The following is a 23936-nucleotide window of genomic DNA, read 5'->3' as shown; positions in this document are numbered from 1 at the left end:
ATTGCAACTTTCAAAAAACACCGGATAATGATACGAATATTTCTTAGTTAGCCTGATGGCGTCAGTTTTGTGTCGTGCTAGCTGAAGACCATGGTCACCCATCCAGGCACCAATGGCGTCCAATGTGCGGTTGACCACACGAGCCAGACCATCTGATTTCTGTGCAACAAGTAGTAGAGCAAGATCGTCAGTAAACCCGACGAGCTAAATCCTTTCCGGTACGTCCATCTTAGGAATATCATCATAATACACATTCCTCGTCGTGGAGACGAGGACTGACCCTTTCGAGACACCCACTATGTCCAGTCTATCAGCGCTGATTCCATTTGGTGTTCTTATAGTAAGTGTACGTTTCTCCGTGTATGACCGTAAAATTTTAACTAGATAGCGAGGAACCTCACCCAAGTGCTCCCATGGTACGGAGTTGTTGGCATTCTGGACGTCAATGTCATTACACATAGCTCTTATTGTTGCGAGGGACCGTGATTGACCTACCTTAGCCAGATCGAGAACCTTATTGATAGCGTCTTTGGTGGAGAAACCCCTCCAGAAACCAAACTGGTTAGTACTGAGTCCACCCGTCTGGTTGAGGTACTTGTTAAGCCTTAGTTAGAGAATCGTCTCAAATAATTAACCAGTGGTGTCTTCTCATGGAGCAGTGACCCCTCGTCCATCATAGGAGAGAGTCCATCATAGTCATACTTGCGTGAAGCCCATCTAAGTTGGTCACCCGTCTTATCATTATCATCGTTATGAGCTTGCAAGTAGGGGATAATGTTAAATACGATGTAGTTATGGTCACTACCAGAGTAGTCGTCGAGGACCTACCAATACAACTATCAGCACAACCTAGGATTTCATTTAGGACAAGCATAATTTAAGAAAATTCAATCATTTGGTCTATTTAATAAATACAAAAATAAAAACTTTGAAATAGGAAATAGTTTTATAATATGATAATGAATGGATAAAATATACCTAATATTTATAATTTTTATTTTTATTGTATATAAATAAATGCATATAGGTTGAGGTAAATTTACATTTTTTGTATTGGTTAAAATGTATATGATAAATATGGTATGTATTCCAATCGTGTTATTTTCTTTGATTGCAGCCGCTGTATTTGTTCTTCGGTTTCTTTTTATTTGTTAAAGATATAATTTCTAGCATTAATTATATAACAACCTCTAATTTCAGTTGATGATTATGAATTTATAATTTATCATTATTTATATAATTATATATCTTATGTTACATTATTGTCTTATATATGCTGAATATCCTTTAATATAATGCAATATTACGGAAATATGCTAAAATATTCTATAATATGTACTATAAACTAAAATATTCTGAGATATTCTCTGAAGTCAAAATATGCACTAATATGAAAAAAAACTGTTTTTGACAGATTCTACAGATTATCAAATGCAAACATTTCTTACTCCCATCAAACAGCATACGCTTGTTAAAAATATGTTTTTGCATAAAAATCCGGACTCTAGTTATTATAAATGATATTATTAACAATGCTGATGATACATTTAAAATCGAAATAATAAAATAATTTATCTAAAATTTAATAATAAAAATTAAAAAAAAAAGTATTGAAATATTTCATCTAAAAGTTAGATTGTTTATAATTTATTATATTAATATATTGTTACCATTTTTTTATAATTTCTTATTTACTCATGTGCAATATAATTTCATACCATGATATTTATTTATTTTTAATAAATGTACATTACAAATGTTCAAATTATTTGTTTTAATTGATAACAATATTAATTAAATAATTAATAAATAATAAATTAAATTAAATACATCATTTAAAATTGTTTTTACAATAAAATATAATTTCGCAAGAGTAATTGATTATTACCACTTTCAGTAGAAAAATATATTGAAAATTTTATTTAATTGTTAAAATGAAAATTATATTATTACTAGTTTTGAGTATATCATTGTATCTTCCATCGAATACACAAGGTAAATAAATAGTTTTTTTTATTAGAAATGCAATATTCTTAATTGTACTAAAACTTTCAAAATTATTAAATAAGTTAGGTAAATGGTTATAATATAGTTTAAGCGGAGTAACTATCAATTGATTTTACAATGATGTGTGATATTTTATGTATCAGTTCGCTATATTTTGAAGCATTAAAAAGCTTCGATTTTCGACATCAATGACTTTTCTAATACAAAATTGAATCTAGTTGTTACATGGGGTTAAAAATAAACAATTTTTAGTAATTTCAACAATTTAGTATAACAATTTTATCAAAACTGGAGTTCTTACACAAAACTGATTTTTAACACAATCAATATTAATATTTTGTCATAATTCAAAAACTATGTTATTTATAGACATCTAAAATTTAGTTCAGTTTAATGTCTCTCAAAAACGTATTCTCGCTCAAAAATCTTAAAAAAAGGCTGCTCCTAAGTTTTTTTATATTGGAATAAAAAAAAGTTGAGAGTACATCTGCACTAATTTTCATGGATATTTAAACGGAGAATAACAATTTTAGATAGGCATTTTGTTGTAATTCAAAAATATTGATGTTTGAAACTTTTATCTATATGATTATATTTTATAATACTTAATGACATTATCAAAATATTTAGATTGATTTTAAGCTATTAATTTATAATTGATAAAAACAATATAAATATAATATAAAATATAGTTGGTGAAATAAGCTGATTGACCGACTCCAATCAAAATCATTTTTCGTATAGAATTATTTATCTTTGAATTACAATTTAACACTTCGATTACATTTACCTAAACAATGATTAGATACATCTGACAGCTACTACACAGCAGAGTAGTTAAAGACAACTTGCTCTTTTTTTATATATTAAAAATAATATTTTTTTCATTTTATGATTTAATGGATTTATTGAATATTTATTTTTAAGATGATTGCCCAAGCGATATAATTTGCATAATAACTGGAAGAATCGGGTTAAGTACTTTTAAATTCAATGTATCCACTTTGCCAGAAGATTGTGGTATATTTACCGTAGGTAATTATGCTTTTGACCGTGATGATGGCACTAATTCCCATTTCATGGAATCAGATAAAGGTAATTATAAACAACTTAAATACACGAACATAATATGTTTATAGTATAGGTCTCATTGTCTTACTGTTCTCTTGTATTTTCTGTTTGCAATACTTTTCAATGGTTATACATATGAAACAATCTGTTTATTAATATCCATTATTTATAAAAACAAAACAAAAATAAACTAGCAAAGAACAAACTTTCGAAAACATTTCGTTGCGACATATTTATTTAAAAAACATTAAGAGTATTTTATAACATTATTTTCAACATACTTAAACGAAAACGTATGTGAATATTTTTATAATCTAAAACCTAAATACTGTTCTTAAATATTGTGCCATAAATTAAACATCAAATTATGACGAATAGATGAGTGTATTACAAACGATAATTCATATGTATGACTATTATGAGTTACATCTAGTAACTTATTTCATAATAACTCAAGCATTAATGTTAACAATAATAAATTAATAATTCATTATTTGATGTTCATTAGTCAATATCTATCAAAACTTGTTTTTTAAAAAAAACAACGGCTAATGAAAATATTAAAATATATTTAAAAAAAAAAACGACAAATGAATAATGATCATTGCTATTATTTTCTGTATCATTACTGTTGGTGAACCATTGAAATATTAATTTAACAAAAATATGGAAGTGATATTGATGGTTAGAAGTGACGTAAACTAAACACGAGTACAGTAGTTTATTGTGTGTGTGTGTGTGTGTGTGTGTGTGTGTGTGTGTGTTATAAATGTCAAAAATATATAAAACCGTAATTTATAAATATCAATTCATACTAAATATTATAAACATACTGTATCTTATTATATTACAATTTTGATGATTAAAGGTGTCGTAAAGAGCTTGACTAAACTTAACAAAATTGTTTACACGCGCATTGGGTTCCAATATACTGATAATTGGCCCTCAATATTTGAAGCAGACGAGAGTTCTACAAATTATCAGTCAGAAACAATAGATCCATTAGTCACTTTTTTAAATGCATTCAATATTAGTGGTATTTTCATTAATATGGATACCATTTATGTAAGTAAAATAGAAAATAATTTAATTAAATCATAGTTTTAAACTTTTAAAGTTCTAATATAATAATTATATATGATATTTTTTTGTATCATCAACTTTTATAGATGTAAAAATGCTTAGATTTTCAATTACTAGAATACCGCCCATGTTATTATAGTCAAATTGATTTTAGTTTAGATTTCATTTTCAATTTAAATGATAGTCTTAAAATTAGGTATTACATTTAAATAATTTTTACGTTCATTTTTTATTATTATTTTACAATTTTTTAATAAGTTTTGTGGTACTTAAGAATTCGATGATTCTAGAGGCTTGGTCTTCATCAAGTGCTCCTACTATGTGAAGTGGCGTGTTTAAGCTGTTGCGTAGTTGCATGTTGATGAGTATTGTTGCAATATGTCTAATATGTGTTTGATGTTTTGTCGCATATTAGTTGAGGCTTTTTGTTAATTAAATACGTATATGTATGGAAGGAGTGTCCAATGCTGACTCGACTGATTGCGATGTCTTGACGTCTGTAGAAAAAGATAGGAATGTGTCATCTTTTGATTGTTTTTTCTATTTCTTTAAGTTTGTTGGATGATGGTATTGAGTTCCAGTGGTTTAGCCAAGATGCAAGAAATTTTTTGTTAATTTAATTTTTTATGTCGTTAAAATAATATAAAATATGTTATATGACTGATAAAATAAAGTTCAATGATGATATTCAATGAAATTTAGTCGTTTTAGAATTCAATAACATTTTTTTATTAACTTGTATTTTAAAAGTTTTAGTTATAAAATAGTTCGTTTAAAATAACCGTAAACAGAACTGACATTTTTCATCAATTTTCCGATCAGCTCTTTTATAAGAATATTATACACTCAGAAAATATTTAATAATATTTCTAGCTTATCTTAATAAGTATTTTAAAATAATTCTTTAAGAACATAACCTGGTTTTGCATTACTGCAATAATATAATTCTCTAATCACTAGTATCAAGTAATGATAAATGATAGGCCATGTCCTGTGACACTAAATCATATCATTGTAACTCATTGTTAAAAAAAAAATCTATGCAGCGTTAAATAAATACTTATTTTTAAATATGAATATATTACATAAAACTAACACTTATTTTGATTAAATGGTAAATTTTTAAGGATGGCTATGCAGATTATCCCAAAAAAATTTCTACTTTTGTCACCAAAGTCAAACAATCAGTAAAACGTGATCTAAAATTCGGTTTAGAAGTAGATTCATCGACCTATAAAAACTTTTCAATTTCTGAGTGTAAGTAAACTATATCTAATATAGTAATATCAATATTGCTACTTATAATGACAATAAGTTATTTTTATTCTCTATATATTTATTCTGTATATAAATTATTTTTTATATTCCAATTATGTTCTTCAAGATTTTGATTTTTCAATAACAAATAAAGTGTTGGATATTTATATAATTGATTTTTCACTCTTAAACGAATGTGATTCAGATGGTCATAAATATGGTTTAGCTCCAATAGAATGCAAAAAACCAAATATGACGACTATGGTACGTAATTATATTTAAAAATAGTTACATGTTTCAATTTTTAAAAATAAAACATTATTTATGAACTTTATTAGGATCAAGTGACTGCTGCTGTAACTAATTCATCCATGGATCAATCGAAAATTTATTGTCTTGTAGCAACATCAGCAATTCTTCCCGAGGGTCAAATCTTAAACAAAAAGCGAATTACAACAGTTTCTACGGTATGATTAATTTTATATTACATATTTATTTAATGATGGCTAGTCAATATATGTTTAAGAATCAACTTAACCTGGAATTACTAAAATATTCATACGATAATTTAATTTTTTTTAAATTGAACAAACTGTGCCGAGTTATTTTACATTTAATCAGAATACATTATAAGAAGACTTATTCCACTCCCGTAAAAAATAAACATGTAAAGAAAAGTGTTTACTATTACATATCCATTAAAATATTAACAATTTCACATTCATGTTTTTTTAAATATTTTTTACATAATTTAATTTTATTTTAGATTCTTAACAGAGTGATTAATGTATTGATCTTATAATTATGTGTGTTTTTTTTTACTTTCTTGACTTTTAATCAAGTAAGTATGGTAATTGAAATGAAAACAGTCTTAACTTTTAAATCTTCTAGAATTTTTGTAAAATAAAAAAATGATAAAATTTTAACTCAATTGTAATGAGTAGGTGGATAATTAAGTTAACTTTAACATAAAATATTAATTAAAGAGATCCGATATCATACCCAAGCGGTATAACAATTTGAATCCACAAAAACGTCGGCGTGAACAGTCCCAAAATTTCTATTTTTTAACTTTTCTCCGAAACTATTATAGTTAAAAAGCTGGTTGATACCTCATTTGAAAAGAATTATCAAGTAGATACAAAATGTGAGATTAAAAATTTTCAAAAAAAATTATTTAATTTAGTAAATAGTTAATTTTTGCTAGATTTTCATTTAGCGTGGTAGATTACCGAAACTGGAGAACGTATTTTATTATTTGGGGTCTTGTTAGATTCACATTGGCTAGGAGAAGTGCTATGAAGATTTTCATAAATTTAACTTCAATTGTTAACTCACTACAAAGCTATAATGCTGAAAAACTTAAAAACACCCAATACAATATGGTTTAATTTTTTTTTTTGGAGCTCTGTAGTGAATAAATTATAAAAGATACAGTTCTGAAAATCTTCATTACACTTCTCCTAGCCAATGTGAATCTAACAAGATCCCAAATAACAAAATCCGCTCTCCGGTTTCAGAGATTTATCTTACTAAATGAAATTGAAAATGAAATACATCATACATACATATTACATACCATTAATAAATTTCTAAAAATTGAAAATCAAGAAAGTTTTCATGCCGATCTCTGACTTTGCAATCGTTTTTATTTCTATGTTTGCTATCACTTTTTGAAGTAGTAATAGTGCTTTAATTTTTAAATTCAGCCTCTCTTCGAGAATGAAAATTAATCTAGCTAGTACTTTGGGGAGTCAAAGTTAAAAAATTTCCAGTAGTTTTCTAAAGTGTCAGGAAAATCTTTTGACAAAATTGATTTTTTATTTTGCTGTAACTCAAAAACAAACTATTTTAAAATTTTCACTAGATGTTTATATTCGCGTTATATATTTACAATTAAATTTTCAATATATTTTCACTTTTTTAAGCTACTTGAAGATAATTGAAATTTTCGATTTTTCTACAAAGTTGAAATGTTTTTGAAATATGTCAACATCTTGAAACTTTTGCAAGGTATTTTGAAGTTGAAAATTCATAAAATTTTTGTGATTTATACCTAAGGTTTAAAAAAACAAACACAAGGTTCTCCGAACCTTTTTCTTTAAATAACCGTAAAAAAAAAATACTAACGTCAATCCAGAAAAAAAATTTATATGTATATAAAATTAATTTTTTTTTAAATCGAGTAAAATAACAATATATTACAATTTAAATATAGGTAAATACGTATATCCCCTACTAATCGTCCTAGACTGACAAATCATCTCCGTTCAGAATCGTTTTTTGTATACACTGATACCTGTCATTGCATTCTAATTTAACATATCCATTATAGTGACCTACTGTCCATTTCTACTAACTATACAGCAAAGCGATACCCACACTTTATTTTAACAACATTTTTGATAAAAATTTTTAGTTTTACTTTTTGAATAAAGAACAAATTGATAATTAGTTATAATATTTAAAAATTAAATAATCATTATTTTTAAAACTTATAAATAAGTAAGTAATTAAAACTTTAAAATTAAAAATATTGTCAATTTAATGAACTAAGCATGAGATTTAATTTATATCCTTTACATAAAAACAATTAACACATTAATTTAAATACCACACATAACTGTATTTTTTTTTAAATATTTTTTAAGAAGGGTTTAAATATTTCTGACTTTAAATTTTATGATTTTGTGTTTCTTAGTAAAAATGACTATCTCGTTTTTATTACAGCTTTGTAACGGTACCAGTGACAGTTCATTAAATACAAGTACATGGTGTTCGAATCCTTCTGAACTTTCATATCAACAAGTAAATACATTATCATAATCTCATTATGCAAAATGTAAATGGTTGTGTCCTCGATGATTGATTATTTGACGGACTCTTATAATAGTCACAGAAAAAGCTTGCAATACATACAGATGTAGTTCAAATAGTGAAAAACAAAGTGTGAAATGTAATAAATTGAATTGTATTGAAGAAAAGAAAATGAATAGAGCTGGAGGATATTTATAAACTAAAACTTAAATTAACAGATTATAGCTTAATATTAATGGTGACACGTCATAATATCCTGGTCATAATATTAGTATTTATTCACTCATCTAAATTTTTATATTTTCGTACCATTATCAAAATAACACACATTCACTTTAGATAAAGTTAGATTATTACTTCTTATCGCAACTTTTATAATAAAGGTTAATTTTTTAAATAATTATTTAAGCGGGATATTTTGGTTTAGGGATATTTTGAGTAATCGATATACTCGTATCTATAAAATAATTTTTAGTTTTCGGACGTCTGGCGATTTTTTCGATTTCCACCGTATCTGATTCCTAAAAACGACCAATTATTCAATGAATCATGGTTACATTTGATGCATTATGGAAACACTAACATTTTCTATGCGTATTCGCGAAACATTCACTGTATTTATAGTGAGTTTTAACTATCAAAATATGCGTTTCCATGGGCAATCTTTCCGTAGTTATTAATACCTTCAAAACACTCGAAAACGAAAACAAACCATAACAAACAATACTTCAGGTATTTGAGATAAAAAAATTTGCAGAGACAATCGTACCAACCCAACAACTGAAAATTTCGCCCTATTAAAAAAAAAAACGTTCTTTTTTGAAAACCTTTTACACTTAACGTGAGAGGAGGATGAGTTTGGAAGAAAATGTTATCGCAAAAAAAGCAAAAGCTTGAGGGCATGACGAACAATCTTACTGTTTTCCAATGTTTTTTTCTTATAATCATAGCTAAGCTATAAATTTATCAATTGTTAATACATATCCGGTCCGAAAGAGTCTCCGTTTGTTGATTGATAAACAGGATCTCTTTGTATAGTTATAGAACATGTCAGTGATATATACAGATAAAGGTAAGAAAGAAAAAAACAGTATTGAATTTGTTTCTATGTTTTATCTACTTCTTTAATAAGTAGTGGATAATAGTTATAGCAATAATAACAATCATTAGATTCTGAGACGAGCAATGAATATATTTATTTTATAATGACGATGTTTTTGTTAGTGTTTCCTATACATGATATAATTTTGAAATATTTAAATTATTTTTGAGCTATTAGTGGAACCTTTTTTTTAGATTAGTTTTATTCACGATATTTTTTATAAAAGCTTATATGTAGTAATAAATTTGGATAAATTTTAATCTCGAAAATTAAAAATGCATACATTTCTTAATATTTATACCTAAGAAATAAAATTTAAAACAATAGTCATGAAAATTTTTACAACCTATAGTTCTTTATATAACAGAACAGATACAATTAATTGAATTAAAATTTAGCACATCTATTACAGTAACCAACTCTACGTCCAATTTACAGCTAAATGGTACTAACTTTTTCACTTTTTTGAAATATTATTTTGTTGTTTATTTTAGGGTGGTTACGCAAAAAAACACTACAAAGGAATAGTAATACAGCAACTTGATACAGATGATCACGATGACACTTGTGGTTGTGGTCTATTTCCAGTGACAAATATATTTATTAATGGATGGAAATCAAGTAGTTTTTCACCGTGTGCTAAGATAGATCAAATTACGCAGTCTTAATTAAAAATATATAAAAAACTATAACTTTTACGCTATACAGTATTAATAATAAATTGATATTCATCAATATTCTTACTAAATGTTCATAAATAATGGTGTTTAAATCATTAAAAATTTTAATGTATCTAGCTACTTCTATTATAATGTGTACTTCTGTTCAAAAATTATAACTTTTATCTACATTAAACTATGCCTAAAAATACCTAACCAGAAAAATATGCCTAAAGTTCAATATTAAAATTAAAATTTTCAAGTATAAGCATGGATTAATTTGGGAGAGGGGAGTTAATGAACTATTAGCAGTATCCGAAAAAATATTGTATTTGTATAGATAATCAAATATAATTTAATATTCACCAACATTTAAGTTTTATAATAATTCTAGACTAACCAATATTATTTCCTAAACTATTTTTTTATTATTATTATTATTTGTTTCTAATATGATTTTGTACAATTTAGTCATAAATTATAATATATTTTTTATTTATTACATTGAAGTAGATACATTAAATACTTATGACTTAAAACTATTCAGAAAAATAAACATCATGTTAGAGCATTAATAATGCCTAAACTACCAAAAAACTTATCAGAATTACATGCAGCTTTTGATTTTAACATCAGATACAAACAAATTAATTATTTATATTGATCAATGATGACACTAATAAAAAAATAATATTTGCATGTGCTATTAATTTAAAAAAATGTATTACGTGTGAATCAATGGCGTACCCAGGAGAGGCCATCATAGTCATACTTGCGTGAAGGCCATCTAAGTTGGTCACCCGTCCTATCATTATCATCGTTATAAGCTCGCGAGTAGGGGATAATGCTAAATACGATGTAGTTATGGTCACTACTAGAGTAGTCGTCAAGGGCCTCCCAATACACCTATCAGCACAACCTAGGGTTGACAGATTTCATTTGGGACAAGCATAATTAAAGAAATTCCAATCATTTGGTCTATTTAATAAATACAAAACTAAAAACTTTGAAATTAGAAGTAGTTTTATAATATGATAATGTATGGATAAAATATACCTAATATTTATAATTTTAATTTTAATTGTGTATAAATAAATGAATATAGGTTGAGGTAAATTTACATTTTTTGTATTGGTAAAAATGTATGTGATAAATATTGTATGTATTCCAATCGTGTTATTTTCTTTGATTGCAGCCGCTGTATTTGTTCTTCGGTTTCTTTTTATTTGTTATAGATATAATTTCTAGCATTAATTATATAACAACCTCTAATTTCAGTTATATTTTTTGTATTATCTGTAGCATTTTTTGGTACGGAAAGTCCTGAGTCGGTAAAAAAGAGAATTAAGATATATTTTTTTTAAGTTTTATGGGACTAAGTATTAAAACGTTGACTAAATTAGTGCTGTGCTTAAAATTCCATGAGACTCAAATACTCAATTGGTCCTAAAAATTTTTATTGGAACTCCGTTTGTATATAGCCGCAACATGTATACATATTTTTTCATGTAATCTAAATGTGTTTTAATAATTTTATAATGATTAATATCTATCTTAAAATATTTCTATTAATATTTTAACGTGATGTCCTAAACGGCTATTATTATTATTATTACTATTGTAGTTATCTCGATAGTATCGCTGAGCCGCCAATCCTCCTATTATTTAGATAGTAATATTCCGGCTATGTCTGAAAATCTTTGACCACTCACTCTACGTTTTTAGTAACTTTTATATTAGTGACGATTGTTTTTTATATACTCGTATGTATAAATAGAGTACCAAATAGTCTTGAGAGTGGCAAGATACTGTTCCTAGTGAAATGTATTGTATCTATAATATAATATATTGTGCATTAATTATAAGTACGGATTATAATTGACTATTATGAATCTTATTTAATAAATAATAATATATATTGATTTCTTTTTTCTTTTACGTGCCCTTCAGCCTACAATAAATTAGTATATTTTGCTATTGTTTAAATAAAAATATTACATACACAAGGAACTTAACTAGTATCAAAATCGATTTTGTCGAAAACTGATTTTACATCAAAATTATTACATACATTCATATTTATTAAGAAGCGTACTTAGAATTTTTCACTTTTGAATCCCTCCCCTTCAACAATACTAACTAGATTCCTACTTTTCTATACCAAAATTCTCAAGCATTTTTACTGCTCAAAAATGTAACATACACAAAATTAAATAAATAAAAACATTTTTTTTTAAATACACGCATTGAAAACTCAAAATTGAATCACTCCACTCAATAACTAAAATAAATGGTTTAACATAATTTTAACTCATTTTTATATTTTTAAATTAATAAAAATAAAAATGAAACACACAGGCACACAGCACATTCAGTTATTATTAGAGTCCGGATTTATATTCTGTTAAAACGTTTGAAATATAATGTTTATATGCAGCTATAATTGATGAAATATTCCCAAAAATATTTTTAATATACTCAAAATATTCTGAAAATTATTGATAATACTAACTAATAAGTAAAAAAAAAAAAAGCAATATGATTGAATATGATGATTATGAATTTATAATTTATCATTATTTATATAATTATATATATCTTATGTTACATTATTGTCTTATATATGCTGAATATCCTTTAATATAATGCAATATTACGGAAATATGCTAAAATATTCTATAATAATATGTACCATAAACTAAAATATTCTGAGATATTCTCTGAAGTCAAAATATGCACTAATAAGAAAAAAAAACTGTTTTTGACAGATTCTACAGGTTATCAAATGCAAACATTTCTTACTCCCATCAAACAGCATACGCTTGTTAAAAATATGTTTTTGCATAAAAATCCGGACTCTTTTATTATAAATGATATTATTAACAATGCTAATGATACATTTAAAATCGAAATAATAAAACAATTTATCTAAAATTTAATAATAAAAATTAAAAAAAAAGTATTGAAATATTTCATCTAAAAGTTAGATTGTTTATAATTTATTATATTAATATATTGTTACCATTTTGTTATAATTTCTTATTTACTCATGTGCAATATAATTTCATACCATGATATTTATTTATTTTTAATAAATGTACATTACAAATGTTCAAATTATTTGTTTTAATTAATAACAATATTAATTAAACAATTAATAAATAATAAATAAAAGTAAATACATCATTTAAAATTTTTTTTTACAATAAAATATAATTTCGCAAGAGTAATTGATTATTACCACTTTAAGTAGAAACAATATATCGAAAATGTCATTTAATTGTTAAAATGAAAATTATATTATTACTAGTTTCGAGTATATCATTGTATCTTCCATCGAATACACAAGGTAAAAAAATAGTTTTTTTTATTAGAAATACAATAGTAATAATTGTATTAAAACTTACAAAATTATTAAATAAGTTAGGTAAATGGTTATAATATAGTTTAAGCGGAGTAACTATGAATTGATTTTACAATGATGTGTGATATTTTATGTATCTGTTCGCTATATTTTGAATCAGTAAAAAAGCTTCGATCTTCGACTTCGATGACTTTTCTAATACAAAATTGCATCTTGTTGTTACATAGGGTTAAAAATAAACAATTTTTAGTAATTTCATTAATTTAGTATAACAATTTGATCAAAACTGGAGTTCTTACGCAAAACTGATTTTTAACAAAATCAATATTAATATTTTGTCATAATTCAAAAACTTTGTTAATTATAGAAATCTGAAGATTAGTTTAGTTTAATGTCTCTCAAAAACGTATTCTCGCTCTAAAATCTTTAAAAAAAGGCTGCTCTTAAGTTTTTTTATATTGGAATAAAAAAAAGTTGATAGTACATCTGCACTAATTATTCATAGATATTGAAACGGAGAATAGCAATTTTAGATAGGCATTTTGTTGTAATTCAAAAATATTGATGTTTGAAACTTTTATCTATATGATTATATTTTATAATACTTAATGACATTATCAAAATATTTAGATTGATTTTAAGCTATTAATTTATAATTGATAAAAACAATATAAATATAATATAAAATATTCTTGGTGAAATAAACTGATTGACCGACTCCAATCAAAATCATTTTTCGTATAGAATTATTTATCTTTGAATTACAATTTAACACTTCGATTACATTTACCTAAACAATGATGAGATACATCTGACAGTTACTACACAGCAGAGTAGTTAAAGACAACTTGCTGCTTTTTTAAATATTAAAAATAATATTTTTTTCACTTTATGATTTAATAGATTTATTAAATATTTACTTTTAAGATGATTGCCCAAGCGAAATAATTTGCATATTAACTGGAAGAGTCTATTTAAGTGCTTTTGTATTCAATTTATCCACTTTGCCAGAAGATTGTGGTATATTTACTGTAGGTAAGTATGCTTTTGACCGTGATGATGGCACTGACTCCCATTTCATGGAATCAAATAAAGGTAATTATAAACAACTTAAAAACACGAACATAATATGTTTATAGTATAGGTCTCATTGTCTTACTGTTCTCTTGTATTTCCTGTTTGCAATACTTTTCAATAGTTATACAAATGAAACAATCTGTTTATTAATGTCCATTATTTATAAAAACAAATCAAAAATAAACTAGCAAATAACAAACTTTCGAAGTTATTTCGTTGCGACATATTTATTAAAAAACATTAAGAGTATTTTATAACATTGTTTTCAACATACGTAAACAAAAACATATGTGAATATTTTTATAATCTAAAACAGAATACCGTTCTAAAATATTGTGCCATAAATTAAACATCAAATTATGACGAATAGATGAGTGTATTACAAACGATTATTCATATGTATGACTATTATGAGATACATCTAGTAACTTATTTCATAATAACTCAAGCATTAATGTTAACAATAATAAATTAATAATTCATTATTTGATGTTTATTTGTCAATATTTATCAAAACTTGTTTTTTAAAATAGACAACGACTAAAGAAAATATTAAAATATATTAAAAAAAAAAAAAAAAAAAACAAATGAATAATGATCTTGGCCATTATTTTCTGTATCAAAACTGTTGGTGAACCATTGAAATATTAATTTAACAAAACTATGGAAGTGATACTGATGGTTAGAAGTGACGTAAACTAAACATGAGTACAGTAGTTTATTGTGTGTGTGTTTGTTATAAATGTCTAAAATATATAAAATCGTTATGAATATAAATATCAATTCATACTAAATATTATAAACGTACTGTATCTTATTATATTAAAATTTTGATGATTAAAGGTATCGTAACGAGCTTGACTAAACTTAACAAAATTGTTTACACACGCATTGGGTTTCAATATACTGATAATTGGCCCTCAATACTTGAAGTAGACGAGAGTTCTACAAATTATCAGACAAAAACTATAGATCCATTAGTCACTTTTTTAAATGCATACAATATTAGTGGTATTTTCATTAAAATGTTTACTATTTATGTAAGTAAAATAGAAAATAATTTAATTAAATCATAGTTTTAGACTTTTAAAGTTCTAATATAATAATTATATATGATTTTTTTATTGTATCATCACCTTTTAAAGATGTAAAAATGCTTAGATTTTCAATTACTACAATACCGCCCATGTTATTATAGTCATATTGATTTTAGTATATTTAACTATAGCAAAACAAACTCTATGCTCAGATTTGGATACATCCATATATATTTTGGTGAAGTTAGGGAATGTGTTTTGAATCATATTTTTAAATTGAGAGGTAATTATTTCCGGTTTTTCTTTCGTATTTATTAAAGTTTAGAAGTTCAGTATTTAATTTTAGTTCCCATTTCCATAATGGTAAGGTTTGGAACTTTATTCTGTTTATAACTGAGTTGTGGATGTCCATACATTGTTGTAATTTGTCAAATATGTCATGTTTAGTTGGTGTTTCTTGGAGGTCGTTAAGATATATCTACCATTATAAAATATGTTATATGACTGATAAAATAAAGTTCAATGATGATATTCAATGAAATTTAGTCGTTTTAGAATTCAATCACATTTTTTTATTAACTCGTATTTTAAAAGTTTTAGTTATAAAATAGTTCGTTTAAAATAACCGTAAATAGAACTGACATTTTTCATCAATTTTCCGATCAGCTCTTTTATAAGAATATTATACAACTCAGAATATATTTAATAATATTTCTAGTTTATCTTAATCAATATTTTAAAATAATTCTTTAAGAACATAACCTGGTTTTGCATCACTGGTACTCCTTAAGTGTACCGTGTACCCATTATTTCTAATTCTCTAATCACGAGTATCAAGTAATGATAAATAATAGGCCGACACTAAATCATATCATTATAACTCATTGTTAAAAAACAAATCTATGCAGCGTTAAATAAATACTTATTTTTAAATATGAATATATTACATAAAACTAACACTCACTTTGATTAAATGGTAAATTTTTAAGGATGCCTTTGCAGATTATCCCAAAAAAATTTCTAATTTTGTCACCAAAGTCAAACAATCAGTAAAACGTGATCTAAGATTCGGTTTAGAAATAGATTCATGGTCCTATAAAAACTTTTCAAATTCTGAGTGTAAGTAAACTATATCTAATATTGTAATATCAATATTGCTACTTATAATGACAATAAGTTATTTTTATTCTCTATATATTTATTTTGTATATAAATTATTTTTTATATTCCAATTATGTTCTTTAAGGTTTTGATTTTTCAATAACAAATAAAGTTTTTGATATTTATATAATTGATTTTTCACTCTTAAACGATTGTGATTCAGATGGTCATAAATATGGTTTAGCTCCAATAGAAAGCAAAAATTCAAATATGACGACTATGGTACGTAATTATATTTAAAAATAGATACATGTTTCAATTTTTAAAAATAAAACATTATTTATGAACTTTATTAGGATCAAGTGACTGCTGCTGTAACTAATTCATCCATGGATCAATCGAAAATTTATTGTCTTGTAGCAACATCAGCAATTCTTCCCAAGGGTCAAATCTTAAACAATAAGCGAATTACAACAGTTTCTACGGTATGATTAATTTTATATTACATATTTATTTAATGATGGCTAGTCAATATATGTTTAAGAATCAACTTAACCTGGAATTACTAAAATATTCATACGATAATTTAATTTTTTTTAAATTGAACAAACTGTGCCGAGTTATTTTACATTTAATCAGAATACATTATAAGAAGACTTATTCCACTCCCGTAAAAAATAAACATGTAAAGAAAAGTGTTTACTATTACATATCCATTAAAATATTAACAATTTCACATTCATTTTTTTTTAAATATTTTTTACATAATTTAATATTATTTTAGATTCTGAACAGAGTGATTAATGTATTGATTTTACAATTATGTGTGCTTTTTTTACTTTCTTGATTTTTAATCAAGTAAGTATGGTAATTGAAATGAAAACAGTCTGAACTTTTAAAACTTCAAGAATTTTTGTTAAATTGTTAAATGATAAAATTTTAACTCAATTGTAATGAGTAGGTGGATAATTAAGTTAACTTTAACATAAAATATTAATTAAAGAGTTCCGATATCATACCCAAGCGGTATAACAATTTGAATCCACAAAAACGTCGGCGTGAACAGTCCCAAAATTTCTATTTTTTAACTTTTCTCCGAAACTATTATAGTTAAAAAGCTGGTTAATAGCTCATTGAAAAGGAATTATCAAGTAAATGCAAAATGTGTGATTAAAAATTTTCAAAAAAAATTATTTAATTTAGTAAATAGTTATTTTTTGCTAGATTTTCATTTAGCGTGGTAGATTACCGAAACTGGAGAACGGATTTTATTATTTGGGGTCTTGTTAGATTCACATTGGCTAGGAGAAGTGCTATGAAGATTTTCATAAATTTAACTTCAATTGTTAACTCACTACAAAGCTATAATGCTGAAAAACTTAAAAACACCCAATACAATATGGTTTAATTATTTTTTTGGAGCTCTGTAGTGAATAAATTATAAAAGATACAGTTCTGAAAATCTTTATTACACTTCTCCTAGCCAATGTGAATCTAACAAGATCCCAAATAACAAAATCCGCTCTCCGGTTTCAGAGATTTATCTTACTAAATGAAATTGAAAATGAAATACATCATACATACATATTACATACCATTAATAAATTTCTAAAAATTGAAAATCAAGAAAGTTTTCATGCCGATCTCTGACTTTGCAATCGTTTTTATTTCTATGTTTGCTATCACTTTTTGAAGTAGTAATAGTGCTTTAATTTTTAAATTCAGCCTCTCTTCGAGAATGAAAATTAATCTAGCTAGTACTTTGGGGAGTCAAAGTTAAAAAATTTCCAGTAGTTTTCTAAAGTGTCAGGAAAATCTTTTGACAAAATTGATTTTTTATTTTGCTGTAACTCAAAAACAAACTATTTTAAAATTTTCACTAGATGTTTATATTCGCGTTATATATTTACAATTAAATTTTCAATATATTTTCACTTTTTTAAGCTACTTGAAGATAATTGAAATTTTCGATTTTTCTACAAAGTTGAAATGTTTTTGAAATATGTCAACATCTTGAAACTTTTGCAAGGTATTTTGAAGTTGAAAATTCATAAAATTTTTGTGATTTATACCTAAGGTTTAAAAAAACAAACACAAGGTTCTCCGAACCTTTTTCTTTAAATAACCGTAAAAAAAAAATACTAACGTCAATCCAGAAAAAAAATTTATATGTATATAAAATTAATTTTTTTTTAAATCGAGTAAAATAACAATATATTACAATTTAAATATAGGTAAATACGTATATCCCCTACTAATCGTCCTAGACTGACAAATCATCTCCGTTCAGAATCGTTTTTTGTATACACTGATACCTGTCATTGCATTCTAATTTAACATATCCATTATAGTGACCTACTGTCCATTTCTACTAACTATACAGCAAAGCGATACCCACACTTTATTTTAACAACATTTTTGATAAAAATTTTTAGTTTTACTTTTTGAATAAAGAACAAATTGATAATTAGTTATAATATTTAAAAATTAAATAATCATTATTTTTAAAACTTATAAATAAGTAAGTAATTAAAACTTTAAAATTAAAAATATTGTCAATTTAATGAACTAAGCATGAGATTTAATTTATATCCTTTACATAAAAACAATTAACACATTAATTTAAATACCGCACATAACTGTATTTTTTTTTAAATATTTTTTAAGAAGGGTTTAAATATTTCTGACTTTAAATTTTATGATTTTGTGTTTCTTAGTAAAAATGACTATCTCGTTTTTATTACAGCTTTGTAACGGTACCAGTGACAGTTCATTAAATACAAGTACATGGTGTTCGAATCCTTCTGAACTTTCATATCAACAAGTAAATACATTATCATAATCTCATTATGCAAAATGTAAATGGTTGTGTCCTCGATGATTGATTATTTGACGGACTCTTATAATAGTCACAGAAAAAGCTTGCAATACATACAGATGTAGTTCAAATAGTGAAAAACAAAGTATGAAATGTAATAAATTGAATTGTATTCAAGAAAAGAAACTGAATAGAGCTGGAGGATATTTATAAACTAAAACTTAAATTAACAGATTATAGCTTAATATTAATGGTAACACGTCATAATATCCTGGTCATAATATTAGTATTTATTCACTCATCTAAATTTTTATATTTTCGTACTATTATCAAAATAACACACATTCACTTTAGATAAAGTCTGATCATTACTTCTTATCGCAACTTTTATAATAAAGGTTAATTTTTTAAATTATTATTTAAGCGGGATATTTTGGTTTAAGGATATTTTGAGTAATCGATATATCTATAAAATAATTTTTACTTTTTGGACGTCCGGCGATTTCTTCGATAGTGAGTTTTAACTATCAAAATATGCGTTTCCATGGGCAATCTTTCGGTAGTTAGTAACACCTTCAAAACACTTGAAAACTAAAACAAACCATACCAAACGAAACTTCAGGTATTTGAGATAAAACAATTTGCAGAGACAATCGTACCAACCCAACAACTGAAAATTTCGCCCTATTAAAAAAAAAAACGTTCTTTTTTGGACACCTTTTACACTTAACGTGAGAGGAGGATGAGTTTGGAAGAAAATGTTATCGCAAAAAAAGCAAAAGCTTAAGGGCATGACGAACAATCTCATTGTTTTCCAATGTTATTTTCTTATAATCATAGCTAAGCTATAAATTTATCTATTGTTAATACATATCCGGTCCGAAAGAGTCTCCGTTTGTTGATTGATAAACAGGATCTCTTTGTATAGTTATAGAACATGTCAGTGATATACACAGATAAAGGTAAGAAAGAAAAAAACAGTATTGAATTTGTTTCTATGTTTTATCTACTTCTTTAATAAGTAGTGGATAATAGTTATAGTAATAATAACAATCATTAGATTCTGAGACAAGCAATGAATATATTTATTTTATAATGACGATGATTTTGTTAGTGTTTTCTATACATGTTATAATTTATAGTATTAGTAATAAATTTGGATAAATTTTAATCTCAAAAATTAAAAATGCATACATTTTTTAATATTCATACCTAAAAAATAAAATTTAAAATAATAGTCATGAAAATGTTTACAACCTATAATTTTATCATTCTTATTTCATTCTTGAAATTATATTTTAAAAAAGCAAATAAGTAGATCCTTAATTTGTATAAAAAATATAAAAAATATATAGGTAGGTTTCTTATGAAATGTACATAATGATATAAAGTACTGGACTACAATGAAGTATATAATAACAACAGAACACATACAATTAATTGAATTAAAATTTAGCACATCTATTACAGTAACCAACTCTACGCCCTATGTACAGCTAAATGGTACCAACGTTTTCACTTTTTTGAAATATTATTTTGTTGTTTATTTTAGGGTGTTTACGCAAAAAAACACTTCAAAGGAATAGTAATACAGCAACTTGATACAGATGATCATGATGACACTTGTGGTTGTGGTCTATTTCCAGTGACAAATATATTTATTAATGGATGGAAATCAAGTAGTTTTACACCGTGTGCTAAGATAGATCAAATTACGCAGTCTTAATTAAACATTTTTAATTAATTTTTATCTACAATAAACTATGCAGTATAATTTAAATACCTAACCAGAAAAATATGCCTAAAGTTCAATATTAAAATTAAAATGTTCAAGTATAAGCATGGATTAATTTGGAATGGGGTAGTTAATGAACTATTAGGAATATCCGAAAAAATATTGTATTTGTATAGATAATCAAATATAACTTAATATTCACCAACATTTAAGTTTTATAATAATTCTAGACTAACCAATATTATTTCCTAAACTATTTTGTTATTATTATTATTATTATTATTATTATTATTATTATTAGTTTCTAATATGATTTTGTACAATTTAGTCATAAATTATAATATATTTTTTATTTATTACATTGAAATAGATATATTAAATACTTATGACTTAAAAAAAATTCAGAAAAACATCATGTTAAAGCATTAATAATGCCTAAACTACCAAAAAACTAATCAGAATTACATGCAGCTTTTGATTTTAACCTAAAATACAAACAAATTAATTATTTATATTGATCAATGATATAACTAATAAAAAAATGGGTCACCCATCCAAGCACCAATGGCGTCCAATGTGCGGTTGACCACACGAGCCAGACCATCTGATTTCTGTGCAACAATGAGTAGAGGAAGATCGTCAGCAAACCCGACGAGCTAAATCCTTTCCGGTACGTCCATTTTAGGAATTACATCATAAAACATATTCCTCGTCGTGGAGACGAGGACTGACCCCTTCGAGACACCCACTATGTCCAGTCTATCAGCGATGATTCCATTTGGGACAAGCATAATTAAAGTCTTGAGTCGGTAAAAAGAGAATTAAGATATATTTTTTTTAAGTTTTATGGTACTCAGTATTAAAACGTTGACTAAATTAGTGCTGTGCTTAAAATTACACGAGACTCAAATACTTAATTGGTCCTAAAAATGTTTATTGGAACTCTATTTGTATATAGCCGCAACATGTATACATATTTCTTCATGTAATCTAAATGTATTTTAATAATTTTATAATGATTAATCTCTATCTTAAAATATTTCTATTAATATTTTAACGTGATGTCCTAAACGGCTATTATTATTATTACTATTGTAGTTATCTCGATAGTGTCGCTGTGCCGCCAATCCGCCTATTATTTAGTTAGTAATATTCCGGCTATGTGTGAAAATCTTCGACCACTCGCTCTACGTTTTTTAAATAACTTTTATATTAGCGACGATTGTTTTTTATATACTCGTATGTATAACTAGAGTACCAAATAGTCTTGAGAGTGGCAAGATAATGTTCCTAGTGAAATGTATTGTATCTATAATATAATATATTGTGCATTAATAATAAGTACGGATTATAATTGACTATTATGAATCTTATTTAATAAATAATAATATATATTGTTTTCTTTTTTCTTTAACGTGCCCTTCAGCCTACAATAAATTAGTATATTTTGCTGTTGTTTAAATAAAAATATTACATACACAAGGAACTTAACTAGTATCATATTTTATGAATTGAATAACTATTATCTGTTTATAAAAATTAATAATCAATTTAATAGTAAGTACACTCACAATAATAAGTACCAGAAAAAAATATTAGCTAAATTGCCTATCTAGGACGCCGCGAAATCATAATTATATTATTTAAATAATTAATAAAAAATTATTAAATATGAATGTTAGTTAGTTATGTTAGTTAGTTTTACAATTACGTGCCGATGATGTGTGTCCATTATCACTTTTTAGAACAGTAAAAATACTTGAAAATTATACTTTAATAAGGTTTCTGATTTTTTGTTAGTGAATTGGGGAAGAAAAAGTGGAGAAAAAAGATTCATAGTACCTAGTTTCGATAATAATCGAACCCTACCATCATGCCTAGAAAAAAAAATAGATAAAATAAAAAATGATTAGGCTTAAATAATAAATATTACATAGAACAAGTTTTTGACAAAATTGAATTAGTTTTTTGTTTTAATTAGAAAATGTAGAAGCTTACAATTTTAACCAAATATACATGTAAGTATTTAATGAAAATATAGCAAAATGTTTAAAATATAAGGTCTATTTTATGATTTTTTACATTTTTTAGTTTTTTTTTTAATTGACGTATAAATAGTTTTGTTCATGAATAAAAAATATTTAAATTTTAAAATAAGGTACCTTAGTTTAAGTAGGGTTCACATTGTTTGTATCAAAATAAATTGTTAAAAAACATATAATTTAACCCAAAAATAATTAATAAAATTGAAAACAAAATATACAGTTATTATCACATAATAAACTAGGTACTAACATATAGTACTACCTTGAAAAAAACCTTATGTCTTCTAAATTTATTGGTTCATTTTTCATAAAATGTTATATAATTTAAATTATACTACTCTAGATTAACCTTTGGTATAGTTCCATCAAAAATTAATTATAAAATTAATTAAGTAATTTCTTTTGAATGGCTTAACTTTAATTTTTGTTTTTTTAATTTTTTTTATGTTATATTGGACTTGTGAAATGTATATACTTCACCTTATTTTTTTATCAACTCTAGCACTAGTACTGGTTCTACACATTTGAAAAACTTTTTAAATCAACAAAACTCTTCTTTGTGATACTGAATATCTCAGTGAACATTTCCTACATGTCCTATAGCATAGCTTTTACCATCATTGCATTACCTAAATATTTAACGGTATATAAAAATAAATTTAATAATCTTGTTGATACAATATAAAAGAATAAAATTTATTTTATTAAAACAAAATGTATTTATAGATAATTAATTAATTTTCAATGTTTATTCGCAGTGTCT

At 25.2% G+C, this 23936-nt stretch overlaps 1 protein-coding gene across 1 annotated transcript; it reads left to right on the top strand.

Moving 5' to 3' along the window:
• The first annotated feature begins 1843 nt into the window (after nucleotides 1-1843).
• LOC132925254 (uncharacterized) lies at nucleotides 1844-22529 on the top strand. The gene is made up of 15 exons (XM_060989662.1): nucleotides 1844-1995; nucleotides 2935-3102; nucleotides 3947-4143; nucleotides 5289-5418; nucleotides 5546-5682; nucleotides 5757-5885; nucleotides 8149-8226; nucleotides 9832-10003; nucleotides 14288-14455; nucleotides 15281-15477; nucleotides 16464-16593; nucleotides 16721-16857; nucleotides 16932-17060; nucleotides 19322-19399; nucleotides 20946-22529. The coding sequence occupies exons 1-15, from the start codon at nucleotides 1935-1937 to the stop codon at nucleotides 21117-21119; spliced, it is 2085 nt and encodes a 694-aa protein (XP_060845645.1). The 5' UTR covers nucleotides 1844-1934; the 3' UTR covers nucleotides 21120-22529.
• The last annotated feature ends 1407 nt before the right edge of the window (nucleotides 22530-23936 follow it).

This window comes from Rhopalosiphum padi, chromosome 1 (assembly GCF_020882245.1).
Source record: "Rhopalosiphum padi isolate XX-2018 chromosome 1, ASM2088224v1, whole genome shotgun sequence".
NCBI classification, from domain to species: Eukaryota; Metazoa; Arthropoda; class Insecta; order Hemiptera; family Aphididae; genus Rhopalosiphum; species Rhopalosiphum padi.
The sequence above is the reverse complement of the archived record's forward strand: the minus strand, read 5'-3'. Positions and strand labels throughout refer to the sequence as shown.